This window comes from Periophthalmus magnuspinnatus, chromosome 20, assembly GCF_009829125.3.
Source record: "Periophthalmus magnuspinnatus isolate fPerMag1 chromosome 20, fPerMag1.2.pri, whole genome shotgun sequence".
In the NCBI taxonomy this organism is placed as follows: Eukaryota; Metazoa; Chordata; class Actinopteri; order Gobiiformes; family Gobiidae; genus Periophthalmus; species Periophthalmus magnuspinnatus.
The window spans coordinates 4,945,750-4,970,837 of record NC_047145.1 but is presented as its reverse complement, the minus strand read 5'-3'; the positions used below and the strand labels follow the sequence as shown (position 1 = coordinate 4,970,837).

Here is a 25,088-nt window from a genome sequence, read left to right as displayed (position 1 = left end):
TTCTTTTGCTGTGAGTAATACAAGGAGGGATTATACAGACATTGTTCCACAATATGGCATTAAACCTATCTGTAATTTATTCCAGACCTGACCTATAACTTGGTCTTATGATACTATGTAACTTTTCTGATGAGGGGTTTGCCACGTGCTTGTCTCCATGGAGATGTCATTGTTTTGCCTGGAACGTCCCACAAATGTATCTACATGCTACAGATATTTTGGGTTTTTTTTTGTTTTTTTGTATTTATTTATTACTAATATACAGTGGAAGAAATGCATCTCTATGGCTTTCACTTGCTTGTCTCTATGGAGATATATGTTTAATGTCATACTATGGAACATTCCAGGCATGGAGAATAGAAGGGGGCAAACCGTCCATTAGACAAGTGCAGTTTTAAACCAACTGCCAAAACACGTTTCCATAATAATGAAACAAAAATTGCGATTATTAATTCTTCATTTATTAAATAATTTCAAGCAGGATACCATAAAAATGTGACGATTAAAGACAGCAGTCTCGACCCTGGTGTGATTATAGTGATAGAAAACATTCATGAACCACGTACAAAGTCTACGTTTAGTTTAGTCAGGGACACACAGCGGTTATGTTAGCTACGCCAGAAGGCTTTTTCGCCACGTCCGAAAAAAACAAAACTAAAGAGACAAATTTATATATTAAATGTTCAAAATCCTTCAGGAAATAGCTTCAGATTTACACTTTCCAACAGTGAGCGACGTGCACAGAAAGAATCCACAAACTGCAAAAAGTAAATACTAAAAATAGCTTGAAATTGAGTTCCAAATATTAAGTCATTTTAATTAAATTTATTTTATTTTAAGATATTTCTGACTTGTTTATAATATAATTTTTCATTCTTCAGTTAAAATGATCTGCCAGTAGGTTATGAAAATGACACTTGAAATAATACAAAAATCACTGGTAGATATTTTACTTATTAAAAGAAAAAAATGCATTAATTCTAGTCAGAAATTGCAAGATAATCAGATAATCTAATTAAAGGCACATAATGTAACATTTTTGGTGGAGTCTACTTCTACCTTTCTCCATGTAGGTATTGCTTTGCCTGGAATGTTCCACAGAGTGACATTAAACATATCTATCTCCATGGAGACAAGCAACACCACCAGGACAAGTTACAGGTAAAATCTGTGGCTTTTTTTTGTAATAAAAGTAATAAAAACACCTGTAATTAAACAAATGCAAGAGAGATCAGTTTAATGCCATACTTAGGAACATTCAAGGCAAAGCAGATAGCGGATCCTGCACCATAAAAGTTACATAGTGCACCTTTAACCTAGGTATTCTTTTTTGCAGTCCACAGTCGTCTGCTACAGGTTAAAACTGTGAAATTTATCAAGGACTCTGCTCTTGTGCGTCTCAAAGGCCTCCAATGCATTTCAACAGGATTTCAATAGGCATTCAATAAAACAGTGTGTCAAAAGCCATGGGAGAGACCAGTAGTACTAACAGGTTACAATATGGAATAAAACGTTGGTATCTGATATTATTTTCAGTCTAAAAGTGTTTTCATTTTTCAAATAAAACTTTATTGTTGTGACATGATTTGGTTTACGAATAAATTATGTGTAAATGATCGTTGAGGAGGTTGAAAAACTGAATTTGAGCTTGTCCTGGTTTGGTATTCACTAAACGTATTAAGAATGTAACGTAACTAAATGCTGTGACAATGAAATCAAGCTCATAACCAGGAAAGCAGGCTGGTAACCAAGGAAACCAAGCAATAATCCTAATTTTATGGCTTTATTCACACATTAGCATTCCCAGCATATTCCTGGTAATTTATCCGGGAAATTGCATCAAAATGCAGGGAAATCAGTTCTGGCTTTGTTAACACATGACCCTGTTCTGGCAAAATGCAGGTAAATTCCCGGGTCAATCTGCATGTGTGAATGGGGCTATGGTTGATCTAGGTTTAGTCCTGACTGTTGTAGTCCAGCTCTAGTTCTGGTTTAGTCACAAGTGTGCTAGTATCTATGGTTTAGATCCGTTCCAAATCCAGTTATTCAATCCAATATTATTTACACAGTAGTTCTTAGAGGTTCATATATTTAGCAATTCAAGCACGTATGTTGGATTTCAGTGAGATCAAATCCCATAATAATTAAATAAATACAATTCTTTATACTGGCTTTAACACCAGTCCCAACAATATCCTGCTTTTCGTTGAAATTGGTGAACATTAATAGGGTAAAACTGTTAAAATACTCTCCATGGCAACCAATGGAAGAGCTGGAGGAAGTGTCTGGGAAGAGGGGAGGTGTAAAAGTCCAAACTCAAACTGCTGCCTCTGTGTCCCAGCTCCAGATATATTTAAAGATGGATTAACGGATGGATAAAAATGTCTAAATGTTTGAAATCACCCTCAATGTAAAAAAAAAAAAATTATAAATAAAAAATCTTCCCATGACTTTTGACATATAGGTTACGTTCATGTGACATTTGAAAATTCGACAATTAATATTCATGGGTTTCAGCTTTCTGTTCATAGGCGCCATATTGAGGACTTTATTTAGTTTTGAATCATAAATTGCTGCGATAATGGTCCTAATTTTTCATCACACTGAAACCCATGGATAGTTTAAAACTGAGCTGGAGGACAGGTCAGAGCTGTGTGGTGAAATTTGCGGTTTAACTGTCAGATTGCAGATTTGTTGAACTGGTTTATGGTTAATATCTCTGTCATTACTGGGCTGACAGAGATAATGTACAAGCTGCTGCTGAGGTAAAAGTAAGACCTCTGTGTCCTGTTCGCATCTACTAAGAGAGTTAGTAAGTGCACTCTTACCATGCTAGTTTTATTACCTTTACTGTTTACTCTGCTCTGGCTTTTGAAAGTTGCGAAAAGCACTTATAAAAGTAAGAAGTTTCGACTGCAGCAAACCACTTAAAATAGACTAGTTATGTTTTTCACGTTTATAAGACAGTAAAAATCTGGTACAGCACCTTTAGACATGTCCCTGTCCTCCATGTGAAATTATAGAACATGAACACAACCTATTCAACCCAATAATCGTCAATATTGTCCTTGGTCTCAGCTTATTTTACGCTCATTTTATTGCAATTCCCCATCTACTCTTTCGTTTTTCCTCTCCATGTCTCTCTATATAAAAACCTCCCCTTCTGTCTCACATGTACAGTATATTGCTTCAGTCTTTTCGTCAAAATGTTTCCATATTTTTGTCTTGAAGGTGGTTTTGGTCCATCACTGGTTCTTGAGTGAGTTGATGTGTGCGCAGATCTTGAGTGCTGGCCCTAGTTTTATGTTCATACTCGTCATTAGGTGGTCTTCGGTGAGGAGGAGCAGTGCTTGGCCGTCAATTTCCTGCACTCGGAAAGCCTCTGCCACGTCCCCACAGCCTAAAAAAACAAGAGTAGGTTATGATCATCATCAGGACTCCCACCATTCCCCACCTCACCCCCATCCTCAATGACTTCATTGGCTTCCCATAGAACAAAGCATCAACGTCAAAAGCACCACCACATTCAAATCTATTCATAGCCTTGCTCCACAAAACCTCTCTGACCTCCTCCACATTGCCACTCCCTCTTGCTCTCTCCACTCCTGATCAGACCTGGATGACTGAGGGATTACACAGACACTTAATCCTGTGAACTGTCCCTGTACAAATACCAGCAGGTGATGACACAAGACCAAGTTACAGGTCAGAGATCTATGGAGTGGCAAACCCAATAACTGCAAGAATGCATGTTATTCAATGTATTTGTCAGTTATAAAACATCTTTAATGAGTCTATATGGTGATCTGTCATAACCTTAGTAAACATCTTTGCTTGTGGGGATGGGTCCTGTATTGTGCATGGTTTTTAAATCCAGATGTTTTCAATAATCTAATACATTGTTACCACGCCTTGTCCCTGGGTTAAACCTCAGAGAGGTTTGTGAAATGTTTAATTGTGTCTGCAGCTCATTACAAATTTACAGCAGTATTTAAATCAAAATGACAGATACAGAAGAAAATGGAAGATTACTAGATTTACTTTACTTTTAGTTGTTTAAAAGAGTGAAAAGGGATTGAAGAATGTATCAAATGTGTAGATTTGGGATGTTATCTCATCCCACAAGATAAAATTGTCTCAAGATTGTGCACACAAAAGGATAAGTACCTTGGCATTTTTATTTCAAACTGAAACACATGATTGGTGTTTACCCAGGTATGAGGTAAACATGTTCAAATCAAATATTGCTCTTGATAATAATTACTGTAATATTGATTTCTTCTTAAATACAAAAGCATTGGATGTGATGGCCAAGTTGTTATAATTTAGTGTTTTCATTTTCAAAATGATTATCCAATCAGAAAGCAGAATGAGCCTCATATGACTCTTTCATTTGGGTTGCCAGTTTCAATGTTGAAATCCAGTTGGTTTAAACCTAATAAGACTCTCTCTGATCTGACTGGTCACCACCCACACCCCAGCCCCTGCATGAATTCTGGAGGTTCTGATCTTTCACATGCATGGACTGTCCATCTACTGAGAATGAGATAAACTTGTATGTGTCTCTGTCTGCAGGTTCAGGTATACTCAGGTTCAGTTGTAACTGTAGTTCTTTTTAAAATAATTTTTAATATATATTTTTTAAATTATCTCGCACCACTTCTACAAACAGAAATGAGGTGCTTTCCAAAGGGGTGTTGGAGCGGCATCTTGTGGCCATGAGTGGTATAACATGTTCTACTTTGTTCTGTATGTTCTATTGACCTTTTCTAGCCGGCCCACTTGTGCCTCTAAATGCAACTAAATCACATTTTTGTTGTGCTGGTACTTCTGGAATCCCATTAATTTCAATGGAGAATTTGAGAAAAGTTTTGTCACTAAAATATGATAAAATGTATGTTGATTTGTGTAAATAAAATGTGCACTGTTCATGTGCACCAAGTCAACACTGCATAGATTTTCTGGGAGGCTTTAAAATGGCTCTGTAGTCTCTATAGCACTTATTTGCTGTCAAGATCGGCAGCCCCATGCAAAATAATACAACCCCAATGATGAAGGCGGTGCCCGCGGCAATGTCCAGAAATAAGGTGAATATAATTTCCTTCTCACCTGGCAGAGTGTTGATGAACGCTGTCACTTCCTCCACGCTCCACTGGGACGGTGCCGGTCTGAACGTCGAGGTCACGGCCGGTGCAGACGCCCTCCTCTGGACACGCTGCTGTGCTACACCCTCTGTCTGTGTGTTACCATGGGAGAGGCTGTTGTTATGAGTGATGCTGTTGGTGTGGGAGATGTGGTTGTTGTTGTGGTTGATGCTGTTGTTGCTATGGGGGGATGTTGTCATGGCAGCAGGCTCCTCCTCGTCCTCCTCTTCTTCCTCCTCCTCTTCCTCTTCTTCAGGTGCATCGTCTCCATCATCTTCCTCTGCTCCAGCCTCCACCTGCACAAAGGAAGTAACCAGTTTATCAAGTAGAAGAGTTTTTTTGTGAACCAGAATTCTAGGAATCTGGCCTCCACAGAATCTAGCAAAGGTGCTGCAACACTTTTTGACATCACACAGAAAAAGAACTAATTTGAACTTTCATTCACAAAATTTGACTTAAAGCATTTTTTTTTCTGGCCTCATCTAATATCATACACACAAGTACGTGATGTCAACAGAACAAGCTACAGCTCAAATCTGTGGAGAGGCAAAAGAACTCACACACCTGTAACTGTATTGATGTAAAATGTCTGAGGCAGCAGAAATTTATTTACCATCAGTCCAGGACCATGTGATTTGAATTTTCAACACTGCACGTTAATATCGGCCATTCAAGTCTGACTATGCTTCCACACATGAAGAGCTACAAAGGACAGTCTGGACAAATTCTGTAATAGTTGGATGACGCCTTAACCACAGAGAAATGTTAACTATGAACTGAAGGTGTCCTTGCTCTGACCATGCAGGGGATGCAAAATTACCTAACACTAGGTATGGCTTTAACTGCTTATTTTCAAGATGCCACATTGCCAATCAATCCCAATTTTCATCACTGCTTTCTCCAATTTTATTTTCTTAATTGGTGATATGCGCAAGATTTGGCAGCATCGCATCATCATTTTGGTACAAATTTGCTGCTTGCTAGTGTGATCTGCAGCTATCCATAGGAGGTGCCGACTCTTTGTTGTGATTAAGTTTATGGTGCTGTCAGCTCACAGTGGCCATAGCTGTTTTCTAACACAGAAGTCAGCTGACTTGTTTATTTTATGAAGTTGTTTTAGATTAATTCTGTATGCAATTTAAAATATGCAAATTATAACAAAGATCCAGTGGTGTCATGGATTATAACTATAGAGCAGACACAAGCACAATATGTCTTCTTTAATAAAACTGGCAACTACATTTGGGAATTCCTTGATGACATGAGAAAAAAATATGAAAAAATTGGGAGCACATTGATCCCTTTGTCTCAGTACCTCCATGTCCTCTTCTACTGGAGCTGGAGGAGGTTTCTCTCTCACCTCTTTCTCTCTGCGACCGGCACTCCACAGATCTTTAGGCTAAACACATTACAACATGGTTTAAATACATTTAAGTGAATACTCATGATCATTATTAGTAGTGAAAGGAAAATTCAAAACTGTCAACTGGACAAAAAGTTGTACGAGTGAAGACATTTCGCTGCTCATCTACTGCAGTGGCTTCACTCCTACAACGTTTTTTCCAGTTGACAGATTTGAATTTTTCTTTTACTATGGATCATACCTGGACAACTGAGGGATTACAAAGACATCGTTATTATTATTTAAATATCGAGCATATTACCAGTCTGAGCAGCAGTGGTTTCCCGGGCACAGACTCGGCTCTGTTCAGAACAGGACGAGGTCGATCAGTGCGACTCCCTGCGCTCAGAGCCCGGAGTCGCTTCGTCAGACGGACATTAAACCTGAAACAGACAGAAAAAGATTAAGACTTAAGAAACTTTATTAAACTTAATATTACTCTTTGGGTAATTCCCTATTATTGCCCATTTTAGGTGCTGAAACATGCCATACCTCTATAATTACTGTCTGGGCCCCCCATGCCTTACTGTGGAACCAATCTTCCAGGCAGAGCAATGACATCTCCACAGAGGCAAGAAAGTGGCAGCTCCACCCACCAGAAAAGTTACATATTTTACTTTTAAATGATAGAATATTATGATACAGGGCAGCACCAATGATTTTAGTAGTTGAAGAGTCAGTAATATTTTTTTTCTATTGGTGCACTTGACATTTGGATTTAGTAATATGATTGTTTTAGTCTTTTTGCATGTGCATTAGAGTCTGTAGAGCATAAATCTTGTCAGGATTATCAAAATACAACTATCGGTAGTCACAATTACTGCGAATTAAGCATGATGCTAACCTAATAGCAGTAGTTCTGTTTTGCCTGTGTGCATCTAGCTGTTGTACCATGTGACTCATGTGTGGTCTGAAACAGGAAGTGGTGAGTGCGACCGCTGAAAATGCAGAATCAGGGGTGAAGAAGCAACGTGGAGTGAACAAGTCAATGAACCCCACATCACTGTCATTTCAACACTCATTCACTCTTTCACAACTTTCAAGTGCATGTGAATGATTTTCAAGTTTGTCTAATTACTTTGTTTGAAGGATAGTAGCTACAGGTATCTATCATAGCTATCATATTGCTCATAGTTATCCTACTTATTCAACTGAAATAATCCTGAATATTCATGGCTTTCAGCTTCCTGTTATATGCAATTTTTTTGGAATTTGTTTCCCATTCAAAAGATACAATATTTTGTTTAAAACTGTTAATCGCTATGGTAATGGTTGTAAATATCCATCCTTCTAAACCTATGGATACGTGTGTTTAGTACGTTTTAGTGAACGTATACTGGTGCGTTCAAGTGAGTCTAGTTGGACACCTTAGCATTTGAGAGCATACGCGTGAAACACATTGGACTAGCCATTGCCCATAGACTCTGCTTGTGAACCCGACGCCTCTGAGCTGAACGCACTGTAACAAAAACTGGCACAAAGTTCAATGTCTCTTCTGTCAGCACACATTAACCAAGTTTCATTAGCAAAATGGCGGCGTAGCACATTGATACAGCACAGGGGTGGTTATAGACAACAGCATTAGCGTAATCTGGACTCACCCGCGAGCGCAGGAGGTGGAGCAGAAGCGTTTGGACCTCATGAAGTTGTGGGCGTGGCCTCGTTTCCCACAGAACTGACAGTGCAGCACAGCGCGGTCCCTCTGAGGAGGTCCTGAAGGAGAGAGAGTTTATACTGTAATCAGAGGGGGGTAGTACTCAAATTTTCTTTTTAAAGCTGAACTATGCAACATTTTGGGTTGAGGTTTCTCTCCAGGGATCACTTTACCTGAGATGTTCCACACTATGGCATTAAACGCCATTAGCGTCAATATGACATTAAATCTATGCCTTGGATGAGTGGTGAAATGTATTCACTCCTAAAGACTTTTGTAGTTTCCTCGTGACATATTTATCAAAGTAAAAAAATGTAATTGCTCACAAACAGTGAAATAAAAAGCAAACCATCACTACAGGTCCCGCAGTTTGGAGAATGAATAATCTTTCTCTTCTTACTTGTTGTGGAGGAGTTGTGGTCGTCTGGCTCTCCTCCCTCCTCCTCCTCCTCTGAGTCCGTTGAGTGCTCGGGCTGCTTCCTAGTTTCCGTGGTGACCGGTAACGCTGCGGTCCCATTGGTCCCGTTCACTTCCTGTGGTTTGGGCACCTGATCTGGGACCAGTAAAGACGATCGGTTCACCTGCAAAAATTGTTGTTGTTTTTTTTTTACATATATTTATGAATTAATTACATTACAATGAATGAACAGTACTGTTTTCCCTGCAGAGGTAAAAATGGCTGGTGTTCCTGGATGTATTATTCTGTATTTCAGCTGATTTCATAAATTAGCAATTAACATGGTATAGTGTTTACAATAGTGTTTATTTTATGGGTATGTTATGGTGCCTTATTATGTTGCTAAGCTGCTAGTGGTGGCAATTTGACCACTGAAATGATCAGAACAAGTCTAGAGAAGTTGTGTGGGCTTCATAACATTGATGAGTTCCATCATGGATACAACATGCAAACATACTAGTGAGAGGTAAGCATATTAAGACCTGGAGAATAAGACACACTATGCAGGATCACTGGAGCATGCACGAATGAACTAAAACACAACTCCTGGTGGTATTGATACTTTGCAGCTGATGTCGTCAACATTCTCTGGGGGTGTGAAGGTAGCTGTAGGCTCTGCTCTGTTACTGACATTAGACTTTAATCTGAGCTTTGCTTTAACACAATATGACCATAAAGAACTGACTTAATTAGAACCTCAACAGGTGAGCTGATTTGTGCTCTTAAACAAGTCGCTCTCAAATAACATTACAGTCACAGACTAACTGAAAAACTGTTGGCTAATTTTAGCTAGTCACTCTCACCTATTCTTTGATCACCTAAAAAGGACCATGAGCTTTAACCCATGTTATAATGTCGTCACCTCATTACACATCAGGCTACTGAAAATGTGTTGTTTAAATCCCTTTTTTTTCTCTTTTGGCAGTGTTTGCTAATGTGTGTATTGTATCACCATGGGAACTGCTGAACATTCCGCCATATAGATGAATGTAGAATCCCCCCAGTGTGATGTCACTGCAAAGTATCAATTGGTGGTTTTCAGACTGTATAATGTGATGATGTCATACTCGGAGATGGGGGCAAGAAACAGATTTCCCTTTGATTACATTGAACTTTGCCATGAAATATCCAAAAGGTAAATTCACAAATGTTGAACCTGATCATTTCTATTAGTGACTATAGCAAATAACTCACTGTATTATAATAAAATCCTTCATTTTTAAATTTTATTTTAGCTTCCCCCATCTGTATTAAGTAATATTGTCTTATATATAGAATCCTGTGACGTCATCTGAAACCCAGCAATGTTGTTGTTGTTTTTGATGAGGGAACATTCAAATGTGATTTAAAGTATTATATCATTTGGGACCTTTGGGTCTCTTACTGGGAATGGTGTCAGCCCCTCTTGGATCACAAAGCCCTCCACCAGGTGAGTGAGCACTTGTTGCCCCTCTGGCCACGCTCTCGGCTCCCATGGACAGACTTCTGATTGGTCGAAGCTCTCTGCCTCCTCCCCCTCCTCCTCCTCTGATTGGTTGAGGGTCTCTGGTTGGGTCGGAGTATCATGGTTTTGGGTGTGGTTTGGTTTATGGCTAAGGTCTGTGGGGTGGTCTGGAGGTTGGGGAGGGGGGAGAGAGGGCTCCGTTGCGGGGGAGATGAAGGGGGAGCAGGGGGGAGACTGGGATGACAGACTGGACAGAGCTGGAATAAGAGAAAAAGAGATTTTTAGCAAAACAAAGGTTTTGGATTGTACAGCATATGTCCACCGAAGTCCAGAGATATGCATGTGTTAGGCTACTTAATGACTTTCTGTCTTCATAAAACAATTTAGTGCATTTTTAGATGATGGTGATAATAATAATAATAATAATAATAATAATAATAATAATCCTTTATACCTTGCACATGCTTAGAGTAAAGACTATAAATGAGTTTCAAAATTATTAAAAATCGTGACCGCTGCCATAACTATTAACAATTTAAGAACAAATCTTTTGAATGGTGAAATGTCCTCAAAGTGTCGCCTATAACAGGAAGATAAAACCCGTGGATATACAATTTTTCAGATAACAATTGTATATCCTTGGGTTTTAGAGTGATAAAAAATGAACACAGCTGCTAAAGCAATTAAAAATGTATTGTAAATATTCTATATTTTGAATGGTTAAAAAGTACCCAAAATGAAAGAGTAAATAGTAAAATGATTAACTGATTTGTTTTATTACAACCAAATATTATTATAATTTTTTAAATCAATCAATCATTCAAAATTAATTCAATCAGTAAATAATAATAATGAACTTACCTGATTGGTTGTCGGAATGCACGGAGAGGTTGTCATCCTGATTGGTTGAATGCAGCTCATTAAATCTGCTCGGATGGCTCTGATTGGTCTCTTGAACCGGGGACGATACAGGAACTGCTGACGGAACTGGACTCTGGTTTGGTCCTCCTGACAATGCTGTGGTAGCCATAGTTACTTGAGTCCTTACCGGGGACGCTATGGAAACGGCCACGGGGCTTGACTTTTGTGTAGGACTTGGGATAGCTTTGAGTGGCGATGTTAGAGCATTAGCTTCTGAAATCCTTGGTTTTGTCTCATTCTTAGAGTCTTTAGCTTCATCACGATTTTGTACTTTTTTGGATTGGTCCTCGACTGCAACGTCGGCCATTTTCTTTTCTTCTTCTTGTTTTTTACCACTTTGTGATTGCTCCGTAACATCCATTGCATCACTACTAATTTTTTCATCCAGTCTAGGTTTTTTTGCCATGATAATATCATCTTTTTCAGTTGCAACTTTTGATTTTTCCTTCTCTCTTTGGTCAACAATTACTGCTTTGAAGTCTTTAGGTGCTTTGTCTACATCCTCAGTTTTTTCTTGTTTTAATTTGTCTTTCTGGGAAGTTGGTGAGGGTAGTGGCGAGCTTCTTTTCCCTAATGTAGGGCTGAGAGGAAGCACCGTTTTGCTATCTGAATGTACCGCTAACTTTTGCGGCGTGGCATTAGCATTTTGGAGTTGGCGACCAGAAGATAGAGCTATGATCTGCAGTTGGCGTGCAGCAGAGGGGGACCGCTCAAAACAGGAGGAGGTAGGAGGTGGCCCCGGGGAGAGGAGAGACTGGGTTTTGAGTCCCGTGATTGGCCGGCTTATGGAGGTGGGTGGGGTTATGGTGGAGGTGGAGGGCGGAGCAGCAGCAGCAGCAATTGGGTGGAATGGTTTTGGAGTTGGGGTGCGGAGTCCATTTGGAGACAGCAGTCTGGGTCTCAGAGGGACGGCCCGAGAGTACAGGGCTGAGGAGAGAGAAAGAGAGTATTAGTGAATAGAAAATAATATATCAAGGTAGGAGTGGGTCCTGATGACAATTTTGAGAAAAGAAATGTGCATGTAAATATATTGGTTGATGTTTGAGTATTAAATGTCCTATATTACACAAAATTAATTCTTGTGAGCTTTAACCCATGTTATAATGTAGTTACCTCATTATACATCATGTTATACATTATAACATAGACTAATATAAGCCCTTTAACCACAAAAGTGCAGAAATATCAATCTATAACCTTATTTAAAATGAATCAGCTCTCTTCTTTTACTATAAACTATACTCACAATCTACAAAACAATTGAAACATCTATTTTTAAAACTATTTCCCACCTTTGATAAGGATAATGTATTACAATTTATAATAGAGCTATACAATATATAGACTAGTAATATTAACAATATAGTAAAATGCATCACAGTGTTGATGTTGTATTTGAAATGTACAGTAAAAGTGTCCAGATGTTATGGTTACGAGAACGCTGGAAGATTAGCTTAATTTGCTCGTTATAGATTATTATTATTAATGGTGGAAGACAGAGAAGGTAGCCTTGAAAGATTAGCCACATGCTAACCAAACAGAGAGTATGTGCCTGCAAACGACACAAACACTGCAACACAACTTTCATATAAGTAATGCCCTGAATGCCTTAAAGTGCGTATGACCTGTTTTGATGATTCTCAAGTTTGGTCTTAATTTTAGTGGGATAAAACCTGCTGTAAAGATAAATTATAGTTTTACAGCAACAAAGAAGCAAGAAGAAGAGTTTTATTTCAGAGAGTGCCATAATGATACATCACACTGGGACAATTCATGTTAGACACAATTTCCACAAAAAACAATTTTTTCCAACTTTAAAATTTTTTTTTCAACAAAATAATTTAGTATAATTTTATTTGTGAAATATTAATTTCTATGCACAGAAGAGTTTTGGCACAGTGTACAACATGGTTGCTAGGTAACAGTTCTCGATGCATGATGTCATGATTTCCAACCAGGAAGTAAAATTTTAAATCTAAAAAATTGCCAAATAGGGATTTTTTTTTTTATCTTTAGTAAAATCTTAAATATATTATCTTAACTGTGTTTTAGTAAAATGAGTAGTCCAACCTGTCATAGGCACTTTAAAACCATGCCATAATCTTACATGCACTGATGAACCAAAAGAACTCGTAGACAATAAGGAGGACGTACTTGGTGGCGGAACGGACAGGTGGCGACTGGGCGTGGACGTCGTGGTGATGTTGTCAGTGGTTGCCGTGGTGACTGGACGTGGCCTTAGGGGCGGGAAGAGTGCGGTTTGTGGGCGGGACAGTGGAGGGGGCGGGGCCACAGAGGAGGAAGTGGATGAGGGAGGTTTGAGACGCAGTGAAGGAGGGATGGTGAGAGCTCCAGGGGGAGGAGGGCGCAGCGTCAGACTCTGTAACTGAACAGAAGACAGAAGCCATAATTTAAAAATTATTACTATTATTGTTTTCAATATTATTATCAATATTATTATTTCTTCTTCTTTGTCTCATTATTATTATTATTATTATTAATAATAATAATAATATTTAGCTTCTAACCAGGTTACAAAGTTTGTTTTATTATCAAAAGCATTCCTAACGTTATGTTTTGTCATTCTCGCATGTTAAAAGAATAAAGATATTGGTCTGTTTTTACTTTTTTGAGTAATTTTGGAAATCTTAGCTTGGTTTATTTTAAAATTTAAAGTTAATTCAGCACTTATCACAGAGCATGGATAAATCCTCAAATAACGCCTGTGCCTTTTGCTGGCAACAGTGCTCTTTAAGTGACACTAATGCATTTACAAGAATTTTCCACAATATGGCATTAACTTATCTTTCTTGCCTTTAAACAAACATGTATTATGACTTATGACCTCTACACAGATCTGACTTGTAACTTGGTCTAGTGCAGACCTATTACAATATCAAATTTTGAAGTGCAATGTATTGGTGAAGACAATATAAATGATAAATGATAATATTGAAACCTATTTATTCCACTGACATAACAACCCTAAAGCAGGACTATACCCAGAAACTATTCTAAAAACGCAATACCAAAAAATACCAAAAAGTTCCCTACGTCTACAAAGAAAAAGTACCCACGATAAATACTGACCTCTAAAATGTATTGTTCCATCAGATACTGAACGATAAGTCGATATAGTAATTATGACAGGCCTGGTCTGGTGACAAGTAGGTGATGCACCACTGCTTGTCTCCATGGAGATAGACATGTTTAATGCCATACTGTAGAACATTCTTAACAGTAACACCTCCATGGAGCAAACAGGTGGCAGACCCTTCATTAGAAAAGTTACATAGTGCAACTTTAAAATGAACAAAATGTAAAATAATGATTCACATGTGTCATATAGACATAGACATAGACTATAACAGAAAAAGGCATAATATATCTTCTTTACATAATGAATTAGGGCTAATCAATTTTTTTTTCTCCAAAATCATGCAGCCCTAAAATGAATTCTAACATTTGAACAGCATGCAGGGACAGCTGCTCACCTGGGCGGAGGCAGGAGTGGATTGAGAAGAAGAGGAGGAAGAGGAGGAAGAGGAGGGTCTCATAGCAGACGTGAGGATCAACTTCAGAGGAAGACACAGGACCAAGACAAGACCAGAACCGGACCAGAACCAAGACCAAGACCAGAAAAAAACACCAAAGACCAGAGGAAGACCAAACAGAGGAGAGGGTTAAAGCCAGGGACAGAAAAGCAGAAAGCAGGAACAGAGAAAGAGGAAAGAGGGAGGAGCATAATGTTCATCTTTTGTCTCTAAATCCCTGGCTTTCAGTTTCTTGTTATTTGTGAAATTTTGAGGATGTAATAAAAGCTATAATGTTTTGTTTTAAATTTTTAATCTCTCAACAGTCCTAATTTTTCATCATTCTGAAACCCATGGATAGGTTGTGTTTGAGTTTAAGAAAATGGTCAAGATTTCAAATGGAGGGCAGAACCCTACAACCTAACTCATTTCACACGGCCAAAATTAAAGGTGCACTTTTCTGATGGAGGATGAGGCATCTTAACCTGGATAAAACCAAAATGATATGTGTAGTGCTCTGGCTTGAGTTCTTGTGAGTTTGTGAACTAAGAGATGTCACAACAGTTAATTATCTAGCCAGGTTAACCCCCTCCACTTCTGTCCATGGAGATGTTACTGCTTTGCCTGGAATGTTCCGCTGTATGGCATTGAAACACAACACATTCTTACTGTGAGCGGGGTAGCCACTCATCAGATCTGACATTTAATGCCAATATTCCAGACAAAGCAATCAATGCATAGACAATGAAGCACTTTAGTAGTTGGTTTATATTTATAACGAGTCATAAAAGTTATTTATTCGACCCTCTACATCTCAAATCTTATCATAGAACAAAAAAATACCAAAAGGTTCCCTGCATCTACAAAGAAAAAGTACCCATAATAAATACTGACTGCAGGTGAATGCAGCTACAACAGAAGCAATTAGCAAATCGCAAAGACAAACTGCATCTTTTAGTGTGTTAAGTAATTATGTACAGTAATGGCAGGTTTGTACATATAATGAACTGAGTATGTTGTGCAGTTTTGTTTACCATTTGCGCTCGGAGCAGGACCTGGTCCTGTCCCGCTCCTCTGAGGCCTTTCCCCAGGAGCAGAGTCTGTTGGGACAGTCTCTGACGAACAGGTGCTGCGTTCTGATTGGCCCGAGCCAGCCCAGGTGAGCTCACAGGTAGAGACTGAGACACCTGCGACAGAGAGAGAGAGAGAGGGTGATGGAGGAAGGAAGAGAGGGTGAAATAGGAAGAGAGAGAGGGCGGGAGGGAAGGACAGAGAGAGAAGGAGGGTGTTGGGGGGAGGAAGAGAGGGTGAAATAGGGAGAGAGAGCACGGGAGGAAGGGAGGGAGAGAGAGAAAGAAGGTGATGAAGGGAGGAAGAGAAGGTGAAATAGGGAGAGGGAGAGCAAGAGGGAGGGAGAGTGTTAAAGAAGGTGATGGAGGGAGGAAGAGAGGGTGAAAAAGGGAGGGAAAGAGAGAAAGAGTGTGAGGGAGGTGGTGAAATATGTTGAGAGAGAGAAAGGGGAGGGAGGGAGGAAGGGTGCGGGGGAGAGAGAGAGAGAGAATAGGTAAAAGAAGGTGTGGGGGAGATGGAGTAAGAGGGTGAGTAAGGGAAGGAGGAGGAGAAAGAAAGAGAGGGAGAGAAGAATTATTAAAGCAGTGTTACCAGAAACACATTTATTCACTTTAAAAAAGCCAAAGAAAATATTACAATATTAATCGATCATTTTCACCACTTTCAGGTCGATTTTGTCATAAATAATATTGGCTTTTCATAATAATTTCCTCAACATAATCAAGACATCCATATAATAAAAAGGGACTATTTATTCCCGCAAAGCCTGAACTCTTGGTTTCTGATCAACGATGATTAAAACCTCAACTCGAGTTTGATTAATTGCGAAGCCCTGGGTGGCACACATTTGCAACTGTAACTAAAATACAACCAAAATCGTCTATTCTCGCCCCTGCTTTTACATAACCTACTGTATCAGCATTGTATATGAGTAGGTACTAGTGTTGTAAAAGTATTGATAATCAGATACCAATTAATACTATAACTAAATTAGTTTTAGAGTGATCTTGAGATGAATCAGTATAAGACCAAATAGACGAGTATACACCCATGGACCACTATGGGACCTATCTGGACGAGGGATTACACAGATATAAAGCCACGTGGAAATATTATTTAATGTCGAAAATCACATTCTATTGTCTGAAGAAAGGGTGTTTTAATTATCATGACCGTATCTAGTCTATTCCTTGGCATCAAAATCGAGTTTGAAATTTCAGCATCGTGACAACTATGTACTCAATTGACATATGTATACATGGTTTCAGCTTTCTATTATATGTGACATATTTTGTATTTTAATTATTAATTACTATGGCAACTGCCTTCATTTTTCATTTTTCATCACCCTGAACCCTGTGGATAGTTTTCTCATACTGGTGCAGCTCTACGTCAAATGCTCTTTAATGAAACAGTTGGTAACATCGTATTTATTCTCACGCAGATAAAACAACTGCCACCCGGAAGTGAGAGTGGTGAATGCTCATATAGTGAAAACAAGAGCCTCAAACCAAACCATTATTTCTTTATCGTTCACGATCACTGCGTTTAACCACAGTATCTCTGAGTGCAAACAAAGGCCAACTGTAGTCAAGGAAAAAAAACACATGATAAAACCTCTAAATGGATGATACAATTTGAATAATAAAATATGTAATCTGCAGTCATTGTAATCTAACGTACATGAACGTAAAAATCTGTTTAATCCTGTAAACTGCCCAGTTTTTAAGAGTGAAGACATTTCGCCGCTCATCCAAGAGGCTTCTTCAATTCTGAATGGGTTCTGTAAATCACGGCTTTATATCTGCCTGAAGAGAGGCAATAACTACACTGAAACTAACACACCCTACTGTTGCATACAGTAAAGTATGTTGCTACTTAAGGAAAGGCAAGGACAGTTTATTTGTATTCCACAATTTGTACACAAAGTAATTCAAAGTGATTTTCACAATAAGAAAGACATTAAAATCACAATACAGCAATCAAAAACACAAATAATCATCATAAAATTTACATTAAAAGAGAAAAGTGCAGAATAAAACCATTTCAGTCGTATGCACAGCGAAACACAGCCATTTTGAGCCTGGATTTAAACATTGTCAAAGTAGAGGCCTGTCTCACATCTTCAGGAAGACTGTTCCAGGTTTTAGCTGCATAAAACTGAAATGCCGAGTACCCATGTTTAGTCCTGGTTTAGTCCTTGTTTAGTCCTGGTTTAGTCCTGGTTTAGTCCTGGTTTAGTCCTGGTTTAGTCCTGGTTTAGTCCTGGTTTAATCCTGGTTTAGTCCTGGTTTAGTCCTGGTTTAGTCCTGGTTTAGTCCTGGTTTAGTGCTGGTTCAGTCCTGGTTCAGTCCTGGTTCAGTCCAGGTTTAGTCCAGGTTTAGTCCAGGTTTAGTCCAGGTTTAGTCCAGGTTTAGTCCTCTTTTAGTACTGGTTTAGTACTGGTTTAGTCCAGGTTTAGTCCTGGTTTAGTCCTGGTTTAGTCCTGGTTTAGTCCTGGTTTAGTCCTGGTTTAGTCCATATTTAGTCCATGTTTAGTCCTGGTTTAGTACTGGTTTAGTACTGGTTTAGTCCTGTTCAGTCCTGTTTAGCCCATGTTTAGTCCTGGTTTACCATGCACCAGCAGAAGGCCAGTCCCTGAGGTCATAATTTACAAAATCCTTCATGCCCCTAATGGGTCGTCTAGCTCCATGATTCATGAATGAAACTTTATATGCATACGGAAAATATCAAATATATGAAGTAAGATATCTGGGATTATGTAGTAAAGCAAAAAGTTAAATAACTCCCGTAAATATTTTTTCACATTTTATATTCAAATCCACAAAGTAGCCCTACTTTGCTTTGTTAGAGTTATTTAACCTTTTTCTTTACTCCATAATTCGATATATCTTACTTGATATATTTGAAGTCTTCTGTATGTATCTAAAATGTAGAACGTAGTAAAAATAAAGAAAAAAACACTGAATAAGTGGGTGTGTCCAAACTTTTGGCTGGTAATGTAAGTAATGTGATGTAATAATGCCTTACTGCGAAACATTCCAAGCAACACAATTAAATCACCATGAAGACGGGCAAGTAGCATCTCCTCCCCCAGAAAAGTTGCATAGTGCACCTTTAATGTTCTAAATATAACAGATGAACAATAATATTTCTGTTCATGTTTTTAAATGTGGTACCAAAGGGGAACTTTTGGTTAACGTGCTGTGTCTGGGGCTGAATTTGTGGGTTTATTTATTACTTACCATTTCTGCTTTTCTGATTACAAAATGTGTAATAATATATATATATATCAATGTGCTGGCATTGCATGTGTCTATTTCTCAGAAACAATATTTGGAAATAGTAAAAGATAAAACCTTATCATTTAAAGCAGATCAAATTCATCTTACCATGAAAGACAACAGCTACTCAGCGGTTCACTTATGACTAAAGGGGCTTTTAGATCAGTCATTTGACCATGTCCTTCTCAAAGAAACATCTTGTTTTGAATAATCAGTGAACTAGAATGAGATGCAAAACAGACACTGGCTCTGCACACAAGAGTCGACTGCACTTCATAAAGCAAAAGAAAACAAACTCAATCTGATATCTGGTGTAATATTTGTCACTTTAGGGAGATGTTATTGCCTTGCCTGGAATGTTTCACTGTATGGCATTAAACCTATCCATTTTGCATGAATTCAATTACAGCTGTTCAAATTGCTAAACAAACAAACAAAAATACTAAACGTGCATTCTTAGTGTGAGTGGCGTTGCCTCTCTACAGATATGACTTGCAGCTTGGCCGGGTTCAATGTATTTTTCCAAAATCTGAACTCTGTTCCAAACCACATGCTTTTAATGACAGAAGATTGACTTTAGGCCTCTCAGTTAAAAAGATTATAGATGATTTGAAGTGATACGCTCTCAGTATGATTCAAATCAATTCATTACACAGCACTTACCTAAAGGTGATATCAAGCTACTATGAGCACTTAAATTATACAAAATGAAAACTACTACTAAACTACTTTTAAATTATAAGAAAACAGACTCCTACTTTACTATTGATACTTGCAGTGACATTACACTGGGGGTGTTCTACATGTATTTCTATGGCAGAATGTTTCTAATTACCATGGTGACACAATGCACACATTAGCAAATACAGCCAAAAAAGTTTTAATTTAGTCAAAACTCAAGAAAAAATACAAAATGGATTTAAACAGCACATTTTCAGGAGTCTATGATCAATCCGAGTATTCATGGTCCTGTTTATGTGTTTGATTTTCAACAAAAAGGTGAGAGCGATTAACCTTGGCTAATGCTAGTTAGCTTGTGACTGTAATATTATTTTAGAGGGACTTGTTTAACAGCACAAATCATCTCACCTGTTGTAGTTGCAGGTAAGTCATCTCTTTCTGGTCAGATTGTGTTTAACTAACGCTCAGATTGAAGTCTAACTTGAGTAACGGAGCTTCAGACAGAGCAGTGTCTACAGTTAGTGCCAGGGAATGTAGATGACATCAGCAGCAAAGTATCAAAAGCCCAAAACATGTGTGAAAAGTGAAATTAAAATCATACTACATACCTGTCGTCCAGGTGGGCTTGCTGGCGTGTGGAAAGGCGTGATTGGAGTAGAGGTCGTCGTGGCAACTGTCTTCGCGCTGCCATTGGTCAAAGAGCTGCTGGAGGTTTTGGTCACTAAGGAAGTAGTTGTAGCAGAAATAGTGGAAGAGTTTGTGATGGATGTAGCAGTAGTAGTAATAGCAGTAGTAGCAGTAGTAGAGTTGGAGTTTTGGGGTTGGGTTTTAGCTGGCAAGGGCAGTATGGGGCGGGCGTAGGTGCGGAGGGCAGGTGTAGCTGTGGAGGTGAGTTTGGGCGGAGCCGGGACCAACAGGTGTGGCGAAGTGGGGGTGGCAGATTTAGTGACGTGTGCAGAAGTGGAGAGAGAAGGAGCCGGGGTGAGGGGGGGAGGAGGGGAGCAGGTGATAGGAGTAGACATGGTCGCGGTGGGACTGTCCAATAGCAAAGGGTTTGGGGTGAGGCGAGGGGGCGTGGGGGTCACCGGAGAAGGGGCGGGGCCAGAGGAGGAAGTGGAGGAGGAAGGGGTGGGGTCAGTAGACATAGGCTGACTCCCATTGGACGACTCTTTGGGCTCTGATTGGCTCTGACGGGCACCTGTTTCCCGCTCCATACTTCAACAGATTTGGGATCTGTAACAAAATGTATTATTTTAATGAAAAACGCTTTATAAATAAAGTTTAATTAATTAATTTTATTTTATTACTTTGCAAAATTATTAATCTAGCAGTTACTCCTTTAATTAATCGATTGGTTGTTTAAATCGTGACAGACCCATGAATATAATAATATAAATATGATAAATTGTACTCAGATAAAACTGAAGTGAAGCCACTTAAGGATATCCTGGTAGTATATATTTATAGACAAAAGTGTGCTCTCACCAAAAACACAAAATTTGCACATTTCCTGTATCAGGATTATGTGTGCAGTATTTGTCTATAAAGTGTGAAGTCGATGGTCGGGTGGTGTTTTCCTACATCCTAATGATTTTAATACAGGCCGATAAAAGTTGGATTTGACATGCAATGCCATTTTAAAGGTGCACTATGTAACTTTTCTGTTTTTTGGTTTCAACAGATTGGAGGTATTTTTTCTTGCTTGGAAGTATCTTGAAAAACATGCATTCTCACAGTGAGCAGCTCGCCTCTCCACAGATTTGGCCTGTAATGTAGCCTTTTAGCTTTACCTGCTCTATGAAGATAGATTAGTAAAATGCCACACTGTAGAACATTCCAGGCAGGCCAATGACATTTCCAATGAGTCAAGCAGGTTATGAATTCACCACCACAAAAGTTACATAGTGCACCTTTAACAGTTTCATAACATGAACAATGTGGTGGTTTGTTGTGGACGCAGCACAAATGTTCGCATGTTTCCACATTACCCTGATTATAAACTGCCTCCATACAGCTGTAATAACGCACAGGTTGCACACGTTCGAAGCTGGAGCTAAAACAGGGCCAAAAATGGTCTGTGGGGGTCTGTGCGCGTTTCATTTTGTATGTGATGATCGGCTAAACACGAGCCACGTTTCCCGGAGCAGGTGCGTGTGGGACGGATGTTGGCATCTGGTACGTCCTAGGCTATCCCTCTAAACTGTACGCTACCATATCATCAGCAGTACATAAACACGGGGTTAAAACGGCGCAAACAGGCCTTCATGGAGTCCTGTGAAGCCGCCTGGAAAGCAGCATTGGACCGGGGTCTTGGCGAACGTACCTGCGCAAAGGGGCCTGGTGCGGTCCACGTTAATCCCGCCGTGCGCCATCACAAACGGGTTGCATGTCTGACCGCGTCCCCCGCAGCTGCTACGTGATGAACAGATCTCGTTTTTCAGCGGGGTGGACACTACAGGCTGCAAAAATGGGCGTGTTTGTAGCCCGCTCGACTTCCTCGTCTGACGGCTCTGGCAAGTGCGCGTCACCGCTTCCCCACAGTCTCTCCTCCAAGGCTCCGGCGCGTACAACCACCCTCAGAGCCAAAACACGGAGGTCCACAGCACCACAGGCCGGGGTAGGATCACCATAAGCCGCCCTTGGGTTCAGCTGTCCCAAGTCACCTTCTGTCCACTCTGTCCCTGTGATTGGTCTCCGCTGGGCCGGTGGTTGCAGCGGGGCCGTGGAGGGACAGTGCCCGGCTCTTGGGCACTGAGACGCGGCTGCCTGGGCCCGGAGAGTCCGCTGCTGCTGCCGGAGAAGAGGCAGAAGACGCAGTGACAGAGGAGACAGCACCACTCAGAGCTCAGGAGGACCGAGTCAAACGAGATAAAGGCAGGGTTTAATTTGCACGAATGAAAATGCGGTGTAATAAACGTATTATAAGCGTGACGCAACTAAGCACCAGGATCCACCAATTGGCTGCGTCAAATTTAATTGCAATCCTCAATTTTTAGAAAGGCTCATCTGCATATTATTATATTTCATTAATAGGCTGCTTGCATTATAGCAGAGAGAGGCGGCATAAGGCAGAGCTTTTCATACTTTACGCACAACTCCCCTGAGCTTTAAGGCACGTTAAGCTCATCAAAAACATACCTGGAGTTGTGTTTTGTTTCATTCAGACATGTTTTGTAACCCTTTATTATTATCTGAGCATCTCTAAAGCCCAAAATTCTCTTTTCCATCTTGTGATGTCATGAAGCAGTAGTTTTCAAGTTAAATTCTCTTTTTACCTTTTTCTTTAGTAGAAATTGGAAGGCTGAAATTGTCCAGATGATTCGAGTGAAGGTGGAGGTGTGTTAAACATGTGTGAATGAAACAAAACACAGCTCCAATATACTATTTGAGCTTTTATTTTATTTCTTAATAGTGTGGATCCCTAGTCTTACCTAGTTACTTAGTCTTCCTGGGTCCACTGAAATATAAATTATAAAATCTTCATTTTATCATTATAGATACACATTCATTATATTTGTTTCATTGCAATAAAATCACATTTTCAAAAAAAAAATAATCACAGTAGAATTCAAGTTCATCTACAGAACATTTAGTTTAACTTAATATATGCCATTTCAGATACATTTTAAATAATTGTTCATTTTTAAGATGGTAAATATTAATGGGAACTCTGTTCCAAGTAGATATTGATCTAGAACTGTTTTGTTCATGAAATTGGTTCTCATTTTACCAGTCAATCTACGTTCCTATCCTCACCTATGGTTATGAGCTTTGGGTAATGACCGAAAGGACAAGATTGTGGATACAAGTGGTCAAAATAGGCTTCCTCTTTAGGGTGGCTGGGCGCTCTCTTAGAAATAGGGTGAGGAGCTCAGTCACACAGGTGGAGCTTGAAGTCGAGCGTTGTTAAGTGGAGCAGCTGAGGTGGCTCAGGCGTCTGTTCAGGATGCCTCCTGGACGCCTCCCTAGGGAGGTGTTCCGGGTATGTCCCACAAGGAGGAGCCCCTGGGGAAGACCCAGGACACGTAGGGACTATGTCTCTCGGCTGGCCTGAGAATGCCTTGGGGTTCCACCGGAGGAGCTGGAGGATGTTTCTGGGGTGAGGGAAGTCTGGGAGTCCCTGCTTAGACTGCTGCCCCCGCAACCAAGCCCCGGACAAGCGGAAGAAAATGGATGGATGTTCTGAATGGTGCAGGGGCCAGGACCTGCTTGTCTCCATCAAGGTGTTACTGCTGTGCCTGAAATGTTCCACAGTATGGCATTACACAACACAAACCAGGTCTAAACCAGATCCTAACTAGTGATGCGTTCACACTGGTTCTGATTTGGTCATGGTTTGAGTTCAGTTTAGTTCTGATATGTAGACCTGCTTTGGTCCTTTTCTAGTACTGGTTTAGTTCTAGTCTAGTCCAGGTTTAGGACTTAGAACTTCTTTAACAGTTCTAAGCAGGCCGAAACCAGATCCCAACAAGGTCTAAAGTGCTCCTGCTAAGACCAAAGAAATTATTAAAGGTGCACTGTAACGTTTCTGGTGGAGGGTACACTTGTCTCCATGTTAATGCTTTACATAGAATGTTACACCATATGGCATTAAACCTATCTATCAATCATTAATTTAATTAAAAGGTGCTTTATTACCCAAACATAAGTTGAAAAACATACATTGTCAGTGTGTTCACCTCTCCACAGATGTTCCTGTAACTTGGTCTGGCAGCATCTCCAGCTTCTCTCCATTGAAATAAATAAGTTGGTGGGTAATACTCAGTTACATTTACTTGAGTAACTTTTTTAACAAATTGTGCTTTTGAGAATACTTTTCAAGCAGCATACTTTACTACTACTTGAGTAATATTTTTATTATAGTAACAGTACTCTAACTTGAGTCAAAGCTGTGATTACTTTCCCCACTGTGAGTAAATCTAGTGACAAAAGCTTTATGTTGATAATATGAAATTATTTGAAATTATTAACATGTTGTGTCTTGTGTTTCCTGCACTGCTCCTTCATATTTAATTTAGTTTGTCTAATTTTGTGCCTATCCTTTTAAAATACCAGATTTTGTGCATTATGTCCTTTAAATTACATTAATTGCTATTTATACGTCCTGACAGTTACCCTTTAAGATACTTTTTTTTTAGTATTACTTTCTCCGAATACTATTCAGTAATTTCTTAAACCACTACTTTGTACTTCTACATGAGTGTTATTTTGAACTAACGTGTGTAACATTTTTTGCTACTCTACCACCTCTCTGAGTTTAATGTCACACTGTGGAACATTCTTAGCAAAACAATAACATCTTCATGGAATCAACATGGTGATGGACCTTCGACTTTGAGATCATGGGGACATAATACACATGCAGACTGCAGCTTCTACTTTGAAACCTTTAGATTCCTTCTTTCACTCAGCCCCTCGTTTCATAACAGGTGATGAATTTAAAACCCATCACTGTTCAGTCTATGAAAAAGTAGGTTGGCCATTGCTCTGTCTGAAG

At 39.5% G+C, this 25,088-nt stretch overlaps 1 protein-coding gene across 1 annotated transcript; it reads right to left on the bottom strand.

Annotated features, from left to right (window-relative positions):
- Positions 1-445: 445 nt before the first annotated feature.
- On the bottom strand, positions 446-22,477 carry si:ch211-230g15.5 (polyhomeotic-like protein 3). Its single transcript, XM_033986036.2, has 13 exons — positions 21,915-22,477; positions 20,200-20,824; positions 15,590-15,742; positions 14,517-14,597; positions 13,177-13,408; positions 10,963-11,949; positions 10,042-10,358; positions 8,601-8,781; positions 8,148-8,259; positions 6,809-6,929; positions 6,460-6,543; positions 5,110-5,440; positions 446-3,400 (listed from the first exon to the last, which is right to left on the bottom strand). The coding sequence occupies exons 2-13, from the start codon at positions 20,803-20,805 to the stop codon at positions 3,246-3,248; spliced, it is 3,360 nt and encodes a 1,119-aa protein (XP_033841927.1). The 5' UTR covers positions 20,806-20,824; positions 21,915-22,477; the 3' UTR covers positions 446-3,245.
- Positions 22,478-25,088: the final 2,611 nt, after the last annotated feature.

Bases quoted from the DNA above. Each gene is read 5' to 3' on its own strand.
- si:ch211-230g15.5 (XM_033986036.2), bottom strand. From the start codon at position 20,805: ATGGAGCGGGAAACAGGTGCCCGTCAGAGCCAATCAGAGCCCAAAGAG. The intron at 5,441-6,459 runs GTACTGAGACAA...TCCTTTGTGCAG, and splicing joins CAGTAGAAGAGGACATGGAG to GTGGAGGCTGGAGCAGAGGA. The intron at 3,401-5,109 runs GTGAGAAGGAAA...TTGTTTTTTTAG, and splicing joins GTTCATCAACACTCTGCCAG to GCTGTGGGGACGTGGCAGAG.